General features: G+C 43.2%; 2 protein-coding genes across 3 annotated transcripts in view; both read left to right on the top strand.

Moving 5' to 3' along the window:
• GPBP1L1 (GC-rich promoter binding protein 1 like 1) overlaps window positions 1–19,388 on the top strand; it is a 32,728-nt gene extending 13,340 nt beyond the window's left edge. For both annotated transcript variants that reach the window (XM_068406913.1, XM_068406915.1), the window contains 11 exons: window positions 2,023–2,906; window positions 3,775–3,889; window positions 5,697–5,826; window positions 6,187–6,470; window positions 9,250–9,322; window positions 10,498–10,691; window positions 13,418–13,558; window positions 16,204–16,362; window positions 17,086–17,210; window positions 18,104–18,206; window positions 18,459–19,388. In XM_068406913.1, the coding sequence (XP_068263014.1) occupies window positions 3,830–3,889; window positions 5,697–5,826; window positions 6,187–6,470; window positions 9,250–9,322; window positions 10,498–10,691; window positions 13,418–13,558; window positions 16,204–16,362; window positions 17,086–17,210; window positions 18,104–18,206; window positions 18,459–18,605 (1,416 nt within the window). In that variant the 5' untranslated portion in view covers window positions 2,023–2,906; window positions 3,775–3,829 and the 3' untranslated portion in view covers window positions 18,606–19,388. The remainder of the gene's footprint in view (window positions 1–2,022; window positions 2,907–3,774; window positions 3,890–5,696; window positions 5,827–6,186; window positions 6,471–9,249; window positions 9,323–10,497; window positions 10,692–13,417; window positions 13,559–16,203; window positions 16,363–17,085; window positions 17,211–18,103; window positions 18,207–18,458) is intronic.
• PRDX1 (peroxiredoxin 1) overlaps window positions 1–23,264 on the top strand; it is a 116,305-nt gene that overhangs the window by 41,496 nt on the left and 51,545 nt on the right. The gene's annotated exons all lie outside the window — the stretch shown is intronic.

The raw sequence follows: 23,264 nt of genomic DNA, 5'->3' as shown, positions 1-23,264 counted from the left end.
TGTGCGTGATGTTTGCAAGGCTTGGACATCAGTCCAAAATGTCATGTCTAGGAGCTGCACTAGACTGTCTGTGTGCATGTTAGATACTGCTCTTTAATGAACTGCCCCGGTCACTGGTGCTAACAGGATATCAAAATAGCAGGTTAGGAGACCTGAATCTTCTGCAAAATATTTTCTAAGTTGGTGATTGGAGTTTTGCAGAGTTTCACCTTTGTTTTGATTGTGCTGAAATATAAAAAGGTGTCTTGCAGCAACACAAGTTTTGCAAACTGTTGATGTGCTTTCCTTTTCCATTTCCTTTTCCAAAGGTACTGGGAACCTTTTTTGTGAAGCATAACCTCGGTATTGCACTTCTGTGGAGTTTTTATTTTTGCTGCGTACTCGGACCTAGTTCCTACTTCAAAACTGTTATTCTGTGGTGTTCGTTTATTTAGATACCCTTAAATCCAGAGAACAGTTTTGTGTGGGCTTTGCTCTGTTTAGGTCCATTTTTCACATTGCTGTGAATCGTTCTCGAGGTTCATTAAATCAACTTCTTAAATTATAAGACTTCTGTCAATAGTTTGACATGCTTAATTGCTATACAGTTTGTTCTGAAAAGCATATTTATTCAGAAGGTAATGAATCTTGTTTAAATATATTCAACTGCCTTGACTTTGTCCCTGTTTTGTCTTCTACTTACTACTCAAACGTTTGGTAGCAGCCTCAGAAGGTCACATCTAAAGGAGTTCTGTACCCGTGCTGAGTTCAGCATGGTGGGAAGACTGTTCTGTCTGCAGCAGATGTTCCAGCATGTCTGTATACACACTGAAAAATTACCCTTTAATGTAAAAACAGGTCTTGATACGTTAGCACTGTTGTTGTTTGCAGTCTGTGACACTTAATAGCTTGTGGTACAGGGTGGGATGCTCAGAAAGTTCCCAGGTCAGTATTGTGTGTGGCCATGTCCACTCTGGTTTTGCCTCATCTTGGCTGGTAGTTTGTAGGGGTTGTGGGGCTGCTTGTTGTTACTCTACCTCCAGAAATGTGATCATGGCTCACAGCTTAGGTACAAAAATGTTTCCATCTTAACAAACTCCCCTACACAACAATAAACATCTATTTCCAAAAAGAAAAAATGATATGAAAATGAGGGAGTTTATTAAAGGGAATGACCCAGAGAATAACAAGGTGGTAATTCTTTTACTATTCCCTTTGTGTGTTTATTTTGAGCTTATATCAAAACTGTCTTAAAAACTTAAAAAAAAAAATCCACACACTTAGAGTAAAGAATGGCATAACAAATGCAATGAAAACCAAAACTGATCAAAGAATGGAATCATATCCAAACAAGGGAAACAAACTCTTAAGTCAAATGTGAAGGTGTAATAAGGCATGCCTAAAGGGATCCTGAGAAACAGCTGATGGCATCAAAACAGTAATAAAAATTTTCAGATGTTTCAGGAACAGTCAAACTATCTGTTTTCTTCTGGTTAGGTGAGATGGTTCAAGGAAAAAGAGGCCATAGCAGAAAAACTCAAATTTTTTTGTTGATGATATTTTCTGTGGAGAGTTAATGGAATACTGGATGTATTACTATCATGAGTCTCTTGAGAGGAGAGTCTGGCTGTATTGGAGCAGATGAGGAGTGATGTGGGCGCATAGAGGAGATGAGGCACATGGAATGGCCAAGCCTACCTGTGGCTTAGAGAGTCATTATTTTAGCAGCAGGTTTTAAAATTGCTATGAAGTGTGGAATCCCTTTCATCAGCTGCATGCATTTTCTCCACTCTTCCCTTTATTCTGATTCAGCTTGTTTGTATTGCCCGTTTGTAAACTAAATCTGGGAGGTGGTCATTTAAAAGCAAAAATGCCTTTTTCAAGGACTTTTTTTTTTAGATTATTTCAGGTTTTGTTTTGATCAGAGATCAAATAGCTTGTGGCACTTGCACTATAGTTGCTCAATTTCTCCTCTTCTTCTCTAGTCATACTTTGTCATGTTTATGTCACTTGTATTGATGGAGTTTTGTTTGTTTTTTATAGTGACTACAGTTCCTGTCTTACCTCTTTGATGGAAGAGGACTATGACCCAGAAGTGAACTCTCCACTGTAGAACAAGAAGCTATTGTGGAATAATTTGTGTCCCTTTAAAAGCAGCACCCAGTCTACAAAAAATAGAGTAGAAGAGATTATTTTTGGACCTGGCATTTTTTTGTTCATGTGACCTGTGTTTCAGCATGTAAATGGTGAAAAATGGGGAGATAAACATTTGTGCCTGCTTTTGAGCTTTATATCAAGTAGTGCTTAGCTCTGTGGAGCACTAACCAAGTTACGTGAAGACCAGAGTATATCCTAACATTCATTTTTTTAAAATAATACTATACCTTTTTTTAGCAGATGTATGTGATAAAAATGAAGTTTCTATTTTAAGAGCACTTGGGCAGATGCTTCTTGTTTAGATCTCAGCATTTGGGGCAAACATTTTTATGTAACATTGTCCTTTTTCCAGAGTGTTCAGGTTGATCTGCTGCAGATCATGAATTATCCAGCAGACTTGAGTGTGTCTGTTCAGTATTAACCATGATGTTGCTCTGAATGTTGTCATGCAGACTTGACAAACCTTCTTGTAATGTAAAGGCTGACTTCTGTACTACCACGACCAGAGGAAATTTAATGAGGTGAACGTGGTCGTGGCTTTTTTTTAAATATAAATTACCTTCTTAGGTAGTGAGAGTGCAAAGAGTGGTTAAAATGAGCAGCTGAGGGGGTGAAGGGCACAGTTGGCACGAAGTGCGGCCTCTCGTGCTCAGCTTCGAGACGCACTGTTGCCTCAAGGCTGGTCTTACAGCATACTGGAGAAGGAAGGAACCCAAAGCTCAGTGAAGCACAGAAACTGAGGACATTGGACTACAGAGGGCAAACTCAGGGTAAGTGATCATATATAGTTTTTCTTTGCTTATATAGTGTTGACTTGTTCATAGATAAATTAAAGTTGAAAAATAAAATGGTAAACTGGAGAACCTTCCACAACAAGGCAGAGTTCAGTTATACAGAGCAATAATGGAATTTTCATCGTTTTGAGCAGTGGAAATTCCTATGACAAGTTGGAAAGAACAATGCAGTTTCAGGTTCCTCAGTGAGACGCCTCAGCTGGTCTTCAGTTGAACTTCTGTTAAGATCCTTCAACCAGCTTGTGTTCTGTTCCGAACCATTTGGTTTCTTAGCTATGAAAGCAGTTTCAGCATAGGATGTTCCCTGATACATGGAAGTTAGTGGATCTGGATAAAATTTTAAGTTTGGTGTGCAGGAGCTGGCATATGGTTGTCTTTCAGGTCTCTGATCTGCTCTCAATGTCTCTAACATCATCACCAGTTTGGTCATATTTGATTTACAGCCTCTGGAATAAAACATGCAGTGATCACGCCTTTGTATACTACGAGACAATGAGCAATGAAGGAATGTACCCCAAATTCTGTCACGTCTTGATTGTACACATCTGTGCATTGTATGGCTTTTCTATGCTGTTCATTCTGTTTTCTTCCTGCCTCCATGCCCATCCTGTCGTGAATTTCATGGGTGTGTTAATTGTAAACAGGAAGTAACTGGGAATGTTTCAGTTCTTACCTGCTTTGGTCAGAGGAACAAAGTCAGCAGGGGAAAAAAGTGCTTAAGCGTAACATGAAAAACTACAGCGCTTTTCCCCTCTTATTCGTATAGGCTAAGCTTTGGGAAATAAATAGTTATTATTTCAGTTTGGAAAAGATGACAGTCAGGGAATGTTCTTTTCATTTCCAGATCCTGGCCATGAGGTTTGATGCCTCATTTTATTGAAGGGAGACACTGGACCTAAATGGCGCAGCATGACTTTGTTCCTGCCTGGCTTAACTTCTCAACGCCACAGTCAACCAAGGTAACATTAATACAGATCACCTCCTTTAACAGCTATGACAAAAAAATTGCCCCAATGATTTGTTGAACTTAAAATGTTTAATTTTAACTTCTTTTGTGTTTTTAAAGAAGGCTTTTGGAAACTTACTAAGGTGAAAATAATTTTTTTTTGTTTTTGTTTCAACAAACGTATCCCTTTTATCTCAGAGGAGGAACAGTCTTTGCGTTCAGACGTGGAAGTAGTTCAGTGTCTTTGTGTTGAGACTTGAGTGACATCTCAAGTGAAAAATCATTAAAGAAGTGGCGCTAAGTCTTGGGGGGGTCAAGACTTGAGCTGCCACTTCTTTACAATTCGGGATATAATTTGGGTTTGATTGATGAAAATAATCTGACCCTTGCTGAGTAGTAGATTGATAATAAGCCCTTGGGCTCTAACTCCAAACTCAAAAATACTCATTAGTTTTTTGCAACCTTAAAATGAGGGCAGTTTGCCTGTCACCTTCTTTCTAAAACTCCTTCCAGAAGTGGCTTAGGTTGACCCGGGAAGTCTGTGTTAGGACTTTAACAATTTGTGGTGTTTGTGCATGTCGGTGGAGAAAAACACTTTTAATAGCAAACCAGATCATGATGGACAACGTTGATGAACAAGAAAGAATACAGTTTTCACCTTCATGCTTAAATATGAGGACAGAAAAGTAATTTCACGATATTTGATCCGTTTAAAACAAACCTCTGAATTTATTATAAATGAGGGAAAGTGAAGAGTAAAAGATTCTTCGCAATCTTAATGATAGAAGCATTAACGTTTTCTACAGCATCATAGTTATTTCAGTCCTGTCATGGTTTGGCCCGTCAGGCAGCTAAATACCACACAGCCACTCACTCACTCTCCCCCTGCCCTCGGGGAATGGGGGAGAGAATCGGAAAGGTAAGGAGACTCATGGGTTGAGATGAAAACAATTTAATAATTGAAATAAAAATAATAGAATGTACAAACAAGTGATGCACAGTGCAGCTGCTCACCACCCACTGACCAATGCCCAGCCTGTCCCTTGTTAGCGATCCCAGGTTAAGAAACCCTGAAACCACAATTCCGGGAGAGAGAGCTAGCAACTTCCCGGCCAGCTCTCATCTGTATACTGAGCATGGCGTTGCATGATATGGGGTATCCCATTGGCCAGTTTGGTTCCGTTGCTCTGGCTACGCTCCATCCCAGCTTCTTGTGCACCTGCACACTAGCAAAGCATGCGAAGTTGAAAAGTCCTTGATTCCTTAGCAACAACTAAAAACATCAGTATATTATCAACAGTCTTCTCATACCAAATCCCATGCTAAATCCAAAACACAACGCTATTCTAGCTGCTAAGAAGAAAATTAGCTCTATCCCAGCCGAAACCAGGACAAGTCCAAAAGAGCTTTAAGTTACTTGAGTATCTCTGAATTTTAGTCAGACTGATCGGATCCTCCATTGCTGTCTGCTCTTCTGTCTTTAGAGGGAGTGAATGAATGAGCACCTGTGTATCATAGAGTTTCTTGAATGAGTATTGCAGAAAGTATGTGTTTGCAAAGACGGCTGGTAAGATTAGAGTGTTAGGTTCTCTCTGATTCCGTATAAGATATGTGGATTTGTGTGCCGTTCTGATCAGGTTCATGTGATTGTTGATGTTGTTGGCTCAGCAATGCAGATATGGATGCTGTATTGAAAACTAGCACAGGAATCTGGGGTTTGGGGTTTTTTTTTTTCAATTGACAAAATGTCACTGTTGGACTGACAGGCTCCTGGAGTACCCTAATGAATGCTTCGTTACATTACTTTTTACTTTCTACAGTCCCCTGCAGCCACCTTTGAGAAACATGGAGAGCATCTTCCACGGGGAGAGGGCCGCTTTGGGGTGAGCCGTAGGAGACACAACTCTTCTGATGGATTTTTCAATAATGGGCCCCTCCGAGCTGCGGGAGGTGAGTAGGAGGGATCGGAATGCAGCCTGAGAGCAAACGTTTTGGAATATTCTGCAGAATGAAGAATTCTGCAGAATATAAACAATATTTTAGAAAACTACCTTTTCAAAACATTGTATAAGAAACTTGTGCTATTCTCCCATGCCATGTGCTTAGGCCTTAAGGGGTTTCTGTGCTAGCTCTATGTGCATTGTGTAGCTTGGTTTGTTTTCTGATACAATCACACAGTAGCTTAGTAAGTTTGGCCTAGTAGTTACTTAGTGAACACTGACTTAACAACAATAAAAACAGCCTGATATTTCCAGTATTTGGCACGCTGTGTTGACTTTTTTATTTGCATACTTATCTCCTTTTGTTTAGACTGCTGGCATCAGCCGTCCCTTCTCCGCCATGATTCTGTAGATTCTGGTGTTTCTAAAGGAGCTCATGTTGGGCTTTCTGGCAGTCAGCCTGGCTGGCATGGTCCCTCACGGGGCCATGACGGTGTGAACCAGCGTGGTGGAGGAGGAACCGGAGTTCATCGCCACTGGAATGGCAACTTCCATTCTCGGAAAAGTTCCGCCTTTCAAGAAAAGCTGCCTGTTGAATCCAGGGAGGAGAAGAAGGAAGATAAAGAGCAGTTGCAATTTGAGGAAGAAGACTTTGTAAGTGCGGAGCTTCTCACTAGAAGCTGTGAGAAGTGGCTTTTTAGATCTCATTTTTATTAGCATTGATAGGTGGCATGGATCTAGAGTTGCATTCCATTCCATGTTTGAGATCACAACAGATTTAATGAAATTATTCCAGTGCTTACAGCATGCTGATTGGTACCCAGATCTTCAGGACTTGACAACCTGTTGGATTATGGGTTTTGGTGCATTACTGTATTTTGCCAAATGGTTATTGTGAACTGAAGACAGCATTGTAACACACAAGCCAGATCTTCAGCGAAACCCATAAGGTGACACTTTGGTCTCCCACAGGAAGAGTAGTTGTATTGACTTTGTGGCTTTGCTTACAAAGCCTTTTTGTTTTTTGCTCCTACGTACATCTACTCATCTTATCTTCAGTCTGCCTGCTATTCCTGTCTCCTGCATTCTGGTATGTGTTGGTGTTTGTGATAACCTTCCCAAGCTTGTTCATGACATGTGCTCAGACCTCTTCAACCATCTGCCTTGAATCTTCTGGAATAGTATTTTGTTATCAGTGATGTTTTCCAGTCTCTCTGTTAGTCTGTGGATCTGGGTTTCTTGAGCCATTTCTTCCATCAGTATATCCAATTCATCAACTTGATTCTTATTCAACAGTCTGATTCACGTGGTATTATCAGTACAATAGTCTCTTACACCCATGGCTCTATTTTTACTGCAATATCTTTAGTTTTCCAAACTTTACCAAATAGTACTTGGACTTACGGCTTTCATCCTTACCATGTGCATTCCTTAATGCTAGTGTTTTGAGGTACACGCACTTTTCTGCTTTTCTTTCCAATTTAATTTTTTTTTCCTCCTGTCCCCTGATGAGGATTTTATTGTTATCAAACCATGTATTTTGCTTTTTGCATCTTGTTTCTTGCTCTCTCTAGGCTCTTCTTGACCAGTGTAATGAGGTCAATATCGTCTATAAGATTCTGGTAACTGAATTGCTTCACCTCATGCAATTCCTCTGACTTCGTCTTCAATGCTAAAGCCATTGCTGCCCCCAGTAATGAGAGTTTTTGGTGGTAGTGTGCACACTTGTGTGTATCATCGTCTTGAGCTTTTTGCTCTCTTTTTCATCTTTTCTATCTGGAAGGCTGTTTACAGCTGAAGTTGTCATGGCAGTTTGATGGCAGTACTTCTATTCAGGAAGTTAGGAGTTTGGAGTGAAATATATGAATGACACACAGCTGCTTCAGGCCAAAATCTATAGAGCCTCCACTGAAATTGCCACAGGAGCCAGTTTGATTTAAGCTGCTGGGTTTTTTCAGTGAAGTGCCTGGGCAGCGATTGCATGCTCTTGTTCAGCTCCTTCTGCTGGGGGGTGGTACCCTGCATCACAGGGTGGTTAACACCTGGAGAGCAGCGATAAATCAAGAATACTGTAATTCAAGGTTTCTATAAACTTGTTCTTTAGACTGTCAAAAGCCTGCTGAAATGTAGAAAGTTATTGTAACAATTGCAACTGTGCACTGTTGTAGTCTGTCTGGGTTCAAATCTTTCTTCCATGTCCTTCTTCATTCTCTCCTTCAGTGACTTGATGAGCCTTTCCCCATCTACATGGCTGTTTCTTCTGTAATTACCTCCCCCATTTTTTTTAAGATGATAATACCACAGACTGTCTAGCAGCAAGCTTTGCTAAATAACTCCTGCATTGTCTTTGCTATAGTGGTGAAACTACTGTATACTGTGGTTATGTGTGTAGCTGCTAGGCCTATGTGGCTGATGATGGCAACACTTTTCCTGAAAGGTCAGCAAAACAGACTGTTAGTGTAACCTCTCCTGTGGTATGAGCACCCGTGCTATAAAACTGACCTGTAACTAAAAAATGAAGCACTGAAACAGAGGAATTTCTAGGGTCTGAGGCAGGAATTCATGCTATGGTGTGACATTTTTTCCTAACTCTTATAGAACAGGAATGCCTACTATTTCAGAAGCTCATTATTAGAGACTTATGCTGTCACCATGGTTACTAACATGTGAAGAATTCATTAAAAAGAGGAAAAAGATGGCTTTATTTTGAACTGAAGTTATTTGGGACGGGGGAAGAGGAACAGCTAGCTAAGCAGGAACACTTGTCATTGAATACTTAGATTTTCTGTACTCTGCTTTGAGCTTGGACACGTCCTTAGTTGTTCCACTAAGTTGAATTCTTGGAGTGAATCAAAGGTAAGTACAGAGAGCACTGAGTCTGCATGCAATATTGTCCTGAAAAGTGGACTCTGAAGCTTTACATAAATTTACACGTAGCTTTTTTGTCAGTAAATGTATATATATTCATTATTCTTTTACATTAGGAGCCTAATATTGCTTTTGGTTTGTTTTTGTTTTTGTTTTTTTTATTGGTTAATGCATAATTATTGTATAAAAATATTTGGGAAATGAGACTAGATTCTTCATATACTGATGATGTGGATTCTGTTTTATATTTTGAGCTGCTGATTAAATACTTAAATATTTTATGTGTGTATTGGTTGCTGTAATCTACTTAATTGTATGTAGAAGACTACAGGGCCTACCCTGAACCCTCTGATAGTTCTGTTGGAAATACAGCAGAAACCAAGGAGAGTACTATCTTGATTTTCAGATGTCTTGTGACAAAGCACTCTCTTCTAATTCAGGTGCTGTTTAGAGAAATCTACCTGTACTCTGGGTTCCTAGAAGCATAATATTATGTTAATACTGATTTTTTTGTTGTTTTTATATGAGGTATAATGATGTACTCATTTGCATTGTCTTTTTACAGCCATCTTTGAATCCAGAAGCTGGAAGACACAACAACCAGAACAAACCTTTAGGAACACCTTCTGGAGTATGGGGTAGGTAAAGGTATTTACATTGCTGTACAGAATGCTGATGCTGAAGCAGAAAGTTGTAGCCGATGTTTAAATGCTAGTTTTTCCACTCAAAAAGATTTTAAAGACTTAAGTGAAGCAGACAGTTTGCAGCTTTCTCTCCTTTGTTGTTTTCCTCCCCCAGTCTTCACCAATCCCTTGGCCTTTCTGTCTACTTGAAACTGTGCTTGTCTTGTCATAAAAAAACTGCTGGTGGCAGTAATGTCACTGTTCTGCCTTTGCTTCCTGTCCTGCTGCAGTTACAATTTCATGCAGACATCACTTGAAGGGCAGAGCAGATTTGAGTGAACTAGACATTAGTTCCTGACTTGTGATCTTCACACTAGCAATACAGCAAAACTGTCATAATTCTGTGGTTTGGATTTATTTGATTTTTTAAACTCAGAATAGGCTTGCTTTTGATTCTGATGTGGTAGGGGAATCTATGCCTTTAAAAAAGAAAGAGTGAAACAGGGTACCAGTTCTAGCAACTAAATATAGGTTTGTTAATCTCTAATTAAAATGTAGCTGGACTAGTTGGGTTGGATACTGTAAATAGTACAAATACAACAAAAATTTAAAACCACTTCTTGCTATAGTACCAGATTGTTTTCTTGTATGTTTGTCGGGTAGCTATTGTTCTGCTCAAAAATAATTACAATTAGCATTTATGGGGCTTTTAGCTGTTTATACTATTACTGTTGTTAAATTGTTCTGCTCCTGCAGATGTGTTGATTTGGCCTAAGAAATATGAATTGTGCTTCTTTGTTAAAAGCACTCTGTCTTTTGAGGTATATAGGTTATGCAAAGTATTTTTGCTGTGTTAGTGAATTAACAAAGCTGATCCATGGTTGCTCAGAAAAATGCTAATATCTGTTCTGATTCCTGTAGTATGGTGAAAGGCTGTTAGCTGATGTCACTATGGGTTTTTTTCCCTTCAGCATCAAGGGAGCTGTTGTGGTTAAACGAAAAAATACTGGATTTTGACATCCTTATCCAGTATCTTTGCTCAAAGCTGAAACAAAAGAACAGCTCATAGTAGTCTCAGAATCAGAAGTGTAGCATCTGAGATTGAGGGGGGAGAAAGTGGAGCAGTATACTGAAGCTGTTATGAAACTGAACATTTGTATTTCAGAATCTTTCTTGGTTTATTTTTACAGAAAACCCCCCTAGTGCCAAGCAACCTACCAAGATGCTGGTCATCAAAAAGGTTTCAAAAGAGGATCCTGCCGCCGCCTTCTCAGCTGCATTTACATCACCTGTTTCTCACCTGGCAAATGGCAACAAAGCCACCACCATTGTCCCAAGTGTCTACAAAAATCTGGTTCCTAAACCTGCAGCTCCTCCTTCCAAGGTACAGAGTTTCTAGCTAAGTCAGTGAACCGCAGATCAAGGGAGAACTCTCTCCCTTGGCAGGGGAATCAACCCCCTAACAAATAGCAGGAGTTGGAATCCAGTGGTTTCTGGGGTAATGGCCTTTATAGTAGAGGTCTGTTTACTGCTAAAATTGTTGTTCTCTGTTAAAATGCCATTTGGTCTTGTCCATACGGAGAACTAACCTCTCTTCTGACTGTCCTAATGTCTGTTTGAATGAGTGTGTTCTCAAGCATTAGACAAATCCTTATCTTACTTAAACAAAACAAGCAATGCTGGAGAAGTGGAATGTGTGCTAGGATGTGCTTGAATTGTTCACGTGACTGCCTTGAAAAATCTTTATTGGGTTACAATACTTTGATGTGTTTAAAACACAATTGAGGCTAAGATCAGATTAGATTGTAACATCCTGCAATTAAGGTCTAATTTAGTTGAGCCTTGAAGACAACCTGGAAAAATAATGGGATTTGTGCTGTAATTCTTTTACTGAAAGAAATATAGGACTGTTGAAAAAACAAGTAGTTTTTTTGGTTTTTTTTAGTTCTAGGCTTTATTTTGCCCATTTTTCCAGAGAATCCACATGTATAGATGCCCTAGGAACTTTGTAGAATTGATAGTGAAAGTATTTTAAAAGCTAAAGGAAGTTATTAGCTAGGTTGTTTTTTAAAAAGGTGTCCAAATTCTTTGAGTTCTGAAATTTATTATTTACTAATGCTGGCTGCGACATTCCAACAAAATCTTCCCTATGATTAGAGTAGATTAGTTTTACACACTTCAAAGATAAAAGCAAAATAGGAAAAATTAACTTTTTTGTAAGAAAGCAAGTTTAGTGCGTCTTTCTCATTTGTAAGTTTCTCTTAATTCAGGCCAAATTCTGCCAACTACAGGAAAAATCCTGATGGTTAAAATGATTATCAGATTGTCTGATGATGTCTTCAACAGCACTTTTGTTAATGAATGGTGACCATTAGCAAAGCTAAAAGGTGGGAGATCAGCATATCCTTAGGCAGAAGAACTGTGTGCATGATGCCTTTTTTTAAAGGTACAGACATAAAGCAGCTATGGTAGGATGCATTATTCTGAAGACTCTAGAAAGTTGTACAGAAATTGCGGTGCATAAAGTCGCAGAGGGGTCAAAACGTTCCTTTTGACAAAGCCAGCAGTATTGGAAAGCTGTCACAGGCAAACTGAATGAAAAATGATTTTGTTAAGTTGCACCAAGTAGTACTGAAAGGAAGGGAACTGGTGGCAGTGAAACAGGTGCGTTTTTTCTTGGCTAATTGTTCACAGTCAAGCAATCCATGAAGGTCATAATCTGCAAACGATTCCTTTTGATATTCATCTCTAGTTGTGCTTGAGACCAGTGGCCTCCCTAAGAAAGCAACAGGGGTCTGTCTTTGAATTGTCTAAGCTGCCACTTTGTGGAAGCTTGGAGAACAACCATCAGCAGCCAAGAACTGGGTATCTAAACAGTGCAACCACCCCATCTGTGGAAAGAAACTTCATGTCATAGTAATTCTACACCCTGATTTTAGTACCAGGCAATATTGCGCAGATCGGGATGTTTTCTGGGTTTGAAGGGAATGTTTGGAATGTGTGCTGTGAATGCTGAATAATCCATTCAGTGATGTAGACTGCTCTTGTTTTTAAGTTGGAGTGGAAGAGTAAAGCTGATCGCCTCCCCTACTGATTTATTTATTTAAAAATTAATAAAATAACCCAGTGAAGAGTGAGAACATACTGAAATAACAGCTTCTGCTCTCACTGCTTGCAGAGTGCAAGATCTGTTGCATCTCAGATCTAACTGAATTCCACTTGTGCATGAGTTACTTGCTAGTGACTTGAAGTTGGCTTCAAAATTCTAATGGATCAAAGGAACCAGTATGTTTTAATGCTCTGACAATTGTTATTTCTCATGTTACTTGATACAAGCTTCTTGTTAGTGTCCTTTTTGTACAGACTACCACTTCAGTGTTTGTCCTTGGTTGATAAGAGAGGGTCAAGCATAACATTCCAAGTAACAAAAACTTACCTTGAAGTCTTTGCTTTTCAGCTGTATCTCCAGTGTATTTGAAGGGATACTGCAGAGAGTATTCTGAGCAAAACAGCAAGTGCTCGTGCACTTTAATGAACTGTCTGCTTTTTCTTCTTTTTCCCTTTTCTTCTCCCCCCCTTCCCCGCCCCCAATCAGTGCAATGATGGACACTTTCAGAGCCCTAGGAAATAAATAATTTGTATTCTCAGCCTGGACAGAAACATTCCCTGATGTGCTTCTTCCTTGCACAAGGGAAGTTCCTGTCAAGTGGCAAACCCTTTCTTTGTGGCATACAATGTTCCCATAGGAAATGTGAATTTAATTGGGATTTTTTTTACTTCCCATCTGTGGGTAGCTGTAAGATGCATTGCATTACTCAGTGGTGATTCCAGTTAATGAAGAACAACGCTGGATTTTCTCTTTGAGCTCTAACGGTGTTTTACAGGAGGGTGGTGCCCATGAAGCAGAATTGTGTGTGGTTTGGGGAAAGCAGAAGAAAATGGGGAAAAATAATGGGTGTTGAGGTAAACTTGTTGAGACTGTTCTTGGAGAGGGAGGAAAAAAATCCATACAACAGCCAACATAATATTTATTTGTTTTACTACTTGCAAGCAACCCCTTCTTGCACCTTACCATTTACTGTCCAGCATGTTGTTTTCTCTTCAATATAGCCAAGTCCATGGAAAGCCAACAGAAGTGAACATAAACCAGGCTCGCTTTCCTCCAGCCGTGACTCTGCCTTTACCAGTCCAGTGTCTGTAACCAAACCAGCGGTACTGGCGAGTGGCTCAGTCCTCACCTCTCCCAAAGAGGTAAGGGGTTGGGTTTGGGGATAGGGTGGGAACTTTTAGCACTGTCACCTACTATAGCTTAAACATGATCAGGTCCTCTCTGTACATGGTATACCTACCTTGAAGGATGACTCACTTGTACATTCTTAGCACGTTCTGCCACATCTCTGATACATTGAAAGAAATAAAAATGTGGTTTACCTGGATGTAAAGCCATTGGTCCAAATGTATTAGAATTTCCCTCCAATATTAAAAAAAAATACTAATGCTTTAAATAGTGTTGCATAACTAGACATGCGTAGACTTGGTGTTATCAGAGTGCAGATACCAAGAGCTGATATGAACAGATAGGTAAACTGATTCCCATGCTATTTAATATGAGAAAAGAAGGGAAAGGAGGGTGATCTGCCTCATTTCCTTTCTCTAGGTGAGCAGCAGCACAAGCAATGAGCTCTGAAAGGGTTGAGGGGGTTTAATGGGTGTACATGTATCTTCAGCTACAGTGTCTGTTTTTAATTTTGGTGCCAGAAGGAGGTGAGGTGAAAACTGACTTACCTCTGCTTTTGGTCTCAAGTATGGAGAGAACCTTGGAATATAAATCTGTTAACATTTCAGTAGTAACAGTGACAAACATTTTGGCAACATTTCTGTGCATCACACCAAGTCAAGATACAGTCTGAATTCTTAAAGTGATACAGGATGACTTTTCTGGCTACATAGAGTAGCCGCCCCTGTTAAACAGACTTCGATCTGAACAAATCTGAGATTATGCATAGTGCTCCCATTTTAAAAAAAATAAAAATAAAAAAATCTGAGAGGTGCCTTGATGTTTCAGTCAAAGGGCTAAACCTACCTTTAGAAAAGATGTTAAAAAAATGACTGCTGGCGCCCCTTTACATAACATTCTCTTTTAGTGTTATAAAGCCTTCTACAGAAAGTTATGTATAAAATCAGAATTAAGGTAAAATTTAATTCCCTTTCAGGACTCTGTTGTTTCTAAACCTTAGCTATAACTGTCTACACCTCATGTGTAGAAATTAAGTTTCAGTACCTCACCGGTTTGATACAGTGCCATTAAAATGGCTACTTCTAGCAAGGAGCTTAAGTGCTTTAGTAGAGTATTCCAAATAATCAGAAAACATCTAATTTTTAGTCTCATTTGTTCATTATTACCTTCTATCACTGCAGTCAAATGAATTACCATGTTGAGAGCTTTAATTTCAGTCCTATGCTAGCTTTTTATCCGAATATTCACAGGCACTTGTTACATCTGTTACAATTGCTGATTTGTTCCTTACTGTGTTGAACTAGGCAAAATCTGAAAAGGCCGCCTGAGAAATGTTTGCCATAAGACATTGCTTCCAGCATGCATTCCCTGCAAGGCATTATTGCACACCCGTGTTTCACGTGCAAGAGGCATTGGAAATATAAGCAGCAGTTGCTACCTTGTTTTTGTTTTGCTAAATATTTTTGTTCCTTTGTTCTTTGCTCATAGCACTGTGAGTGTGCTAAAAATACTTTGCAAAGGAGATTCATTTTGAAGAGCCTGAATTTGCAACCTTCCCACCCTAGTTTAAAAAAAAAAAAGGTGGGGGGGATGGGACATTACAGGCTTTAGGAAATTTTACTCTGTTTTAATATTGAGAAAAAAGTCAAAGCTAGTAAGTGAGGGAAAATAATAGTTTTGCATGCAAGATTGTAGTGTCAGGTATCCGTATTAATGGTTACATTCCTCATTGTCTTAGAGTAGCCAGACATGAACTCCAGATATGAGCAGAAGGTCAAGATACGAGAACTTTCACATAACATGCTCTTAGATTTCTTTTGCATATCCCATCAAAATGATGGAACAGACTAAATCGAAAGCTTGTCTTGGTTAGCAATGTTTTTACTGCAGTGGTATGGCTGGGGTACTGCTAATGTGCAAACTGTTGTGCCTTGTGCCTGATTCACAGAGTCAAGATAAGAAAGCTTAAACACTGTGGAAGAGCATGGGAGGTTACCTTGGGCTCATGAATGGAGCTGAGCAGATTTCCCACAGGCTCCAGGGTTGTCTGTGTCTGGCTCCACACTGACCCATCTAGGCTGTGAGTGTACACAGCAAGGCATCGGCAGCGTGCTCTTTGGGGGAGGATACGGAGGCTGTGGCTACTTATTTCACATCCAGTTGTGGTTTGTTAGGGATGTGAACACTCCCTGAGATTACCACCTCATAGCTTAATTTCAGGGTAGAGTCTGACAGGATGGCTTAAGATGCAAATTTGACCTGAGCCTAATTGCCTTAATTTTTTAATTTTTGTAGGGTAAGAATCCTGCATGAAGTTCTCTGCCTTAATATTCTGTTGTAGGCTCTAGCGTTGCTTGAGAGAGTTACATTGCCAAGGAACAAAATCAGCGTATTCATGGCCATGTAAATTGACTCCTAGGGGAAGAAAAAAATTAAGAGTTGATAATGTTAGGTGGGAGGACAATGTGTTGGTAAGGGAAGAAGTGAATTTTGATGGGTATTTTGATGGGAATTTGACATTATGGGGGTTTTTTGAGGGATTAAGAGCCAACCAAAGAACTGGTGGATGTTTGAAAGGTGTAAGCACAGACCCTGAAGAGGGCTTCATCTGTGCAGCAATACAGCTTGAAAGTCTCTATGTTCTACCTTCCTTATCTAGAGTCCTTCCAGCACCACCCCTCCCATTGAGATCTGCTCTTCACGCTTGACGAAGCTGATGCGCCGTACCACTGATAAAAAGAGCGAATTCCTGAAGACACTGAAAGATGATCGGAATGGGGAGATAACAGAGAACAGAGAATGTGACAAGCTGGATGATGTAAGATTGCTGTCCTTACTGTATACATGATTATTATGTACTTAAGGAGTTGGGTACTAAAAAAAACCAGAGCAGTGTATGTAATTCAGGCTCTGGAGGAAGAAAGGAATGACTTCCGTTGGTCTGGCAGAAGTAGTGCACAGCATTGTGATGAAGGGAGATCTGTAACATGATGAAATGCGAATGGATGAGTAATAAATGAGGTGCAAGGGAAGGTCACAGATGGTGAAGGTAATCTAGATTTTTGCAAGGATTCTCTAAGGAGTGGAACGATACCGTATTTTAACACCTTCATGCTTTCAAACGTCCTTGTCAAACTACATCCACAGGAAAGTTGAATTCAGTGCTTGTGAAAGGTGTAGGATAGTGGCTTAAGCCTCAGAGGCTTAGGCCAGACCTCTAAATGCATAAGTCTGTGGCTTAATGTGTATGTAAAGGCCATCCTTAGGAGTATTTCATCCTCATAGTTTTCTTACTCTCGCTCTGAAGCCACTCATGATGTCCCTTGACACAAAAGGGAGTCCACTAAATGGCATTCATATTGTGTTGTCTGGTCACAGCCAGGTAGAAGTTGCTTTCAACCATTATCAGTCCAGGCTCTGTAAAAAACCCTGACTCAAGATGAAAGGCCTGGCTTTACTTCCAAAAGTAGAAGCTTGAACTTGGAACTGTGCTGGTGGCATGGTCTGTGCAAGCACACTTTGATGCTTTGCTTTTCTTTAGATGGAGAGCAACAGCACACCAGAACCAAAGGAAAACTGGGAAGAGAACTGCCATCAGAACGGCCTTTCTCTCCCTTTGCCGGAGGAGGGGGAAAACCTCTCTCATTCATTGGAAGCAGAACACAGGTGAGTAAATGGTAAAATAAGGTGTCTGGAGTACAGGAGGGTGAGTCCTCGGACTGTGTGAGAAGAAGGAAACTATTTCAAAGACAGATCTCTGGGAAGCAGCAGTAGCTTTGTGTGTACTGAGCTGGAGGTGTGTGGGCTTCATGACTCATGCTGGACTGGGTGGAGTCTTATTGAAAATAAAACAAGACAGTGATGACAGCTGAGCCAAGACTTTGCCAAGGTCTGTAATTATATTCCTGTGCTTCTCTAGTGCCACATCCCTGTGTGTTAATGCTGCCTAGATATTTACCTGCCCGCACTGGCAGTGAGCACAAACCTAGTGTGATTCTGGTTAATTTACAAGCCAGTGTCCTAAATGGAATGGTCTGAAGATTGAAGATACACCCTCACACGCACACGCCACTTTCTGTCTGCACTTAAAATATTCCTGTGCTGCTTTAAATGCTGTAGGGGAGAGTTAAGAAAATATTTATGTAGTATCTCAGCTTGTATCTGGCTTTAGTGAGTAAGCAGTGTGTGAGCATCTGGTGTAAGCAGATAGTAAGTTTTAGGAGAATCCTGAGCTGTGATACTGGTTTGATTACCTCGTGTCCTCCTTCAGTGTCCTTGGGTAGAATTTCAAATCTCTGCCTTGCTTTCCTTCTGCCAGGTTAGTTATTTACCCATTGTACATGACTGCTGATGATTAAATATTTGAAAAAGACATTGAGTACAAAAAATCCTGGGTAAACACGAAGGATTGTTGAAGTGGTCTCTAATATAGAAGTTTCCCTGGTGAATTGGGAGTGATTTAATACGAAACCTTGTGCTTTGTGGACAAAATGTCCTCTCCTTTGCCATCGTTCCCTTGCTTTAATTCCCGTGCCTCTTTTATTTTCTCCACAAATCAGGTTATTGAAAGAAATGGGATGGCAGGAATATCCTGAAAATGATGAGAACTACCTTCCCCTCACGGAGGATGAGCTCAAAGAATTCCAAATTAAATCAGAGCAGGTACGTTTGCACCTCTTGCCACTTGTGACTGCTCTTCTCCCTCTCCCTTCTCATGCACAGTCTTCTGTGGTGCAATTCTTAAGGGTGTTTGAGAAGACAAAGAACTGAAGTGAGATTGTAGTGCAGTTGATGACTGAAGTAGCTGTGAAGAGCATGCGTATACAGTTAAATATATAGTTTGTGTCCACAGATGGTTAGGGACAGTTACTCTCCGCACTTCTGCTCTTTTAAAACTTACTTTCATTCCTACAGCGAAGAAGAAATGGATTTGGGAAGAATGGATTTCTTCAGGGCCGCGGCTCCAGCCTGTTGTTCCACTGGAGAAGCACTTTTAAGACAAAGATTGAGGACTCAGACACAGAAACTAGTAGCAGCGAAACATCAGATGATGATGCCTGAAAATGGGCACAAGAAAATTAAAATAAATAAAACCAACCCAATAAACTCAGTTCATAGTTCAACATGTGTTTGGGGTTGTATAAACTAAACAGAGTTTATTCTGTCTCCAGTCTGTTCAGTTTTTTCTTTTGTTGTTGATAACTTCATGCACAAGGGAAATAATTGTATCCCAAAGAAGAGAGAAATTGGCTTCTTTAGCTTTTTCTTTTGGTTTTGCCCTAATGCTTAATAGAAGTTTGTGCAGCTAGCAAATTTTGACAAAAAAAATCCCTTGTGGGGCAGTGCACAAGTTCAGTCTTGTAAGCAGGACACAAGTGGCTGACTGATCTTTGCAACAACAAGCTTCTAACAGTGCCGCCTGCATTACATAATGCCGTGCGGTAACAGTGTGCTAAAACAATCATTGTCAATGACAAAATGGCTATTGAAGTTCTAATTATGTTAAATTAATGCTAATAACATAAATTTTTTATTTTATTATTTTTTTTTGGCGGCTCGGGGAGCTTCATCACTTAACCAGGCGTTTGTGGTTTTCTTTTTTTGGGTACAGCTGTAAAATATTTGGATATAGGAATTGTTTGTGTTCTTCTTCTTGCAGCCTTGATATTCAGGGTGGATTGTAAAATATAAATTTTTTGTGAGATTTCAAAGATTAAGATTATTTTGATAACATTATTTACAGATTTAAAAAAAGTGACTATCACATTGAGTCTGTATGAGGGGGAAAAACTACTGCATCAGAAATAACTAACTTGGAATAAATATTTTGCATCAGTTTGCCAATTCTAATTGTCTTTCTTACGTAAGAAAAGCTTTCCTCTAAAGGGACCTGCAACTTTGGGGATTTGATAGCACTGGGGATAAATAGTTTCTTCTCCCGCTGTATTTTTCCACTTGGCAAACATTGCTGTAGCGCTCAGACTGCAGGAGCTAAACTCTTCCTTTAAGAAGGGAGAGGGAGAACAAGGGTGAGATGATAGCCCCTGTTTGGGTTTGTTTTTTTTTTTTTAAATAAATGAAAGAAAATAATGCAAATTATCTTCCACTAAAGCAGTTGCTTTTTTTTTTTTTTCCGCTTCATACAAAATCGTGAAGCTCAACTGGTCGGTGTCACTTGTTCCTAGTGCAATGCTGCTGTTTATGTTCACAACGTGGCAAGGGAATGTCTGAATCCAAAGCTGTTTTCATTGAAATCTTTTTTAAAAATTCATGAAAACATTTCTATTAGATTAAAAAGGATTTTACAAACAACTCGGTTGTGGCCTAAGCTATTTCAGTGTCTGTTTCAAGTTCAGCTGTACACAAACGTTTTGGATTGGAAAGTCTTGGCATGGTTGTGCACTTTGCAAGGGGGTTGGATGGAATTGCACATTGAGGATGAAATCCTGGTCTTGCTGACCTGGGGGGATTTTACCTGAGGTCTTGCTTGGGTTTTTAATCCACTCCTGACCAGGTGGAGAGGACAGATGTGTAATAAAAATTTAATGTTTAGCTGTGAATGTTTGCATCTGGACTCAAGGGAATGCTCTTTGCGACACCACGTGTAACTCTGCTGCTTGTGCCTCTAGTTCCTGCCGACGCTGGGACACTGGCGCTGCAGTTAGCCCCCAGGTGAGAGGGCTGAGGGCTGTTTCTTCATCACTGCTGTCGGGAAGCCAAGCTCCTGTCGGTGGGTCTGCCTGGGAATGCTCGGGGATGTGCTTGGGCTCCTGTGAGACATTTCACAGATCATCTAGTTTGTTTGGAAGGTCCTGCCACTTTGGTCCCATCAACCATGGCTCTTGTCTGGAAAAGTTTATCCCATTTTTTTTAAATTTGACTTCCTACAGCCATTTAAGTGAAAAATTATGCAAATGTATTTCCATTGTTGTCCAGAAAGGGAGTAAGTAAGTTTAAAGAAGTCCTTCACCTCGTATCCATGCCCATAGCCACTTGTAATGGGCAAACACGATTGCTAAACCATTCCTGTCCAGAGTAAGATGGGGGAACAGCAAAGGGCGATGTGCGTGTGCTGAGCTCCTTGTTTTTCATGCCAAACTCTTCCTTCACCTTCTGCGCCCCTGCCCTCCGAGGGGCTCTCTGTGGTGTAAACACTGAGGAAACTTTTAAAGCGTTTCTGCCTGCCTCGGGGAGAGCCTGAACCAACCCCCGTAAATCGAACAGCTTTTACCTGAGCCAATCACTGATGGTGACTGGTATCGCTAGTGGCAAAGTGGGAGGGTGACCTACAGCACCCTGAGAAGAGCCTGTGGATGCTCAGCAAGCAGATACGGGGGCAAGGATCGAAGGAGGGGAGCTTGTTTTGGGAACAAGGGCAGGGCGCTGGGCGCCTGCAGCAAGGGAAAGGGGTCGGGGGGTCGAAGGAGCTATTTCACCTCGGTGCGGAGGTTGCTCATTAGCTTAAAGACAGCGGTGCACAGTTGTGAGCTGCTGCAAGGAGGAAAAGGGGCACCCCCGGAGATCCTCCCCGGCCTGGGCATGGCCCATAACGGGTGCATTGTAACTACAAACGGGAGAGCTGCGGGGGACGGAGCAGCCTCTCGCTGTGCATCGCTGCTGCTGGGGCATCCCCATCTTCTTCTCTGTGGGTGGCTCAGGTGGCCAAGCGACTTTTTTTTTCCCTCCTTCCCAGTGCCCGTGGTGAGCAGTGGGACTGGCCAGGCGCAGGGGTGCGGCCGCCCTCCCTGCCCGGCCCAGCGTAGCAACGGTGGCTTCAAACACTGCAGCCACCACCGCCGCCCAGCAGGTCCGTGCACGCGCCCCAGCCGTCCTGGGGTGCCGTCCCCAGAGGAGGGACCCCTCTGCCCTGGCAGGGTGGCACCACCAAGTGACCCCACCCCGCTGTGCTTGCCAGGGTGCCCCATGGCGGGCACGGGGGGCTTCGCCTGCCCCCGCTGCCGCATGGCTTTCCGCTCCTGGCCGCTGCTGCAGGTGCATGAGGAGAAGCTGTGCCTGGGGACCCCGGCGGCCGGCAGCTCCTGCCTCCCTGGGGGGGACCCACTGCCTGTCGAGGGGGCTCCAGGCACGACAGGGAGGCCGCAGGATGCCTCGGTAGCATGGAGCCAGGTCTGGTATGGGGCGTGTGGGGATGGGGCAGCCCGTGGGGACGGGGACAGGGACGGGTGCTGGGCTGGGACACACTGCGGGCAAGGAAACGGGGTGTCACAGCCACCATGGCTGGATTCAGCCCAGCCTGACCCAGGGGGACCCCCCCGTCCTCCCCTGCCACACCCCGCAGGCAGCCCTCAGTGCTTATTTTGCCAAAGCCAGAAAAGTTTAATTATAAAGCACTTCCCCCCCCCCCCCCCCCCCCCCCCCCCCCCCCCCCCTTTTCTTCCCGGTTGCCTCTGCAAGGTTGGGGTGTCCCAGCATGGGGCCCACACTGAGCCACGCCGTCTCCTTGAGTTTCCCGGGCTCTCCTCGGCCATGCGGGGACAGCGGGGGCCGGGGGGAGTGCGGGGGGCTCCCCTGGGGGACGTGCTCACCCCCCGTGAGAGGGCCCTGCTCCGTGCGGCCGACCCCGCTGCCAGGAGGCTGGCGGCAGAGGTAGGGTGAACCCCACACCCTGGGGTGGGTGTTGGCACCCCAACAGCTCCCCATGACCCCAGCTCCGTGGCTGGTGGGGTCCGGCCCCTCCTGCCCTTTGCAGCCCCCTGTGCAGCAGGGAGAGCCCAGCCAGCAGCCGGCCCCACCGCGGGGACAGGGGCAGCGGCCACAGGAGCTGCTGGAGGCCCACGAGCGCCGTGTGGCCGAAATGCGGGCCAGGACCCAGCAGCTGGAGCAGCAGAGAGAGGGTAGGTGCTGGCAGGGGTTTTGGGGTGATGGGGAGGCACCTGCGGCATGCAATAACCCCTGGGCAGTGGGGCTGGGGGGCCGTGCTGAGCCCCCATGGCCCCTCACTGTCCCGCAGGGCTGTGCCGGCAGCTGGCAGCGCTGGGGGCCCGGGCAGCTGCACCCCCCCACCCTGAGCAGGGGGAACAGGAGCTGAGCCGGGCCTCGGCGGTGCTGCGGGATCGTGTCGGACAGCTGTCGCATGGAGGGTGAGCCCTGGCCAGGGAGGGGGGGGGACGGGGCTCTGCACCCCACCAGGGAGCGCCTGGGGAGTGCTTAGGGAGCAGGGAGCTCTCCAGCGAGGGGCCCTTGGGCCCCTCACCCCATTTGCCCATTTCCTCCCCAGGGCCGCCCTCTGCCTTGATAACCCCCTGCCAGCCACCGGGCCACTGGCCACCGAGGCCAGGTGAGGGTCTGCAGGTGATGGCAGAGCCGGGCTGAGCGTCCTGCTGAGCCCCAGCAACGGCTGACACCGGGGCTGCGGCAGGGCGCTGCGGATGTCCTACCTGCGCGCTGGAGGACACAACCCGGCCATCCTGGACCAGCTTGTCCACCTGCAGGTGGAGGCCACAGTGCTGGAGAAAGGGTCCACAGGCCTGCGCAAGAGAGGTAAGCCCCAACCCCAGCCCCGGGGCCATGCCCCAGCAGGGACCCTATTGCCACAGCCAGCAACCAAGGCACCCCCGGCTGTGCCGGCAGAGCCCCCCGGCGCTGCTGCAGGGGGCCTGGACATGGCACTGCTGGCCATGGAGCTGGAGAACCGGCGGCTGGAAGACGAGCTCTTGGCACTGAAGGTCAGGAGGGAGAGGAGAGCTGATGCCGGTAGGT

The sequence above is a fragment of the Nyctibius grandis genome, chromosome 8 (assembly GCF_013368605.1).
Source record: "Nyctibius grandis isolate bNycGra1 chromosome 8, bNycGra1.pri, whole genome shotgun sequence".
NCBI classification, from domain to species: domain Eukaryota; kingdom Metazoa; phylum Chordata; class Aves; order Nyctibiiformes; family Nyctibiidae; genus Nyctibius; species Nyctibius grandis.
Note: the sequence above shows the minus strand (reverse complement) of the source record. Positions and strands in the feature narration are given on the sequence as shown.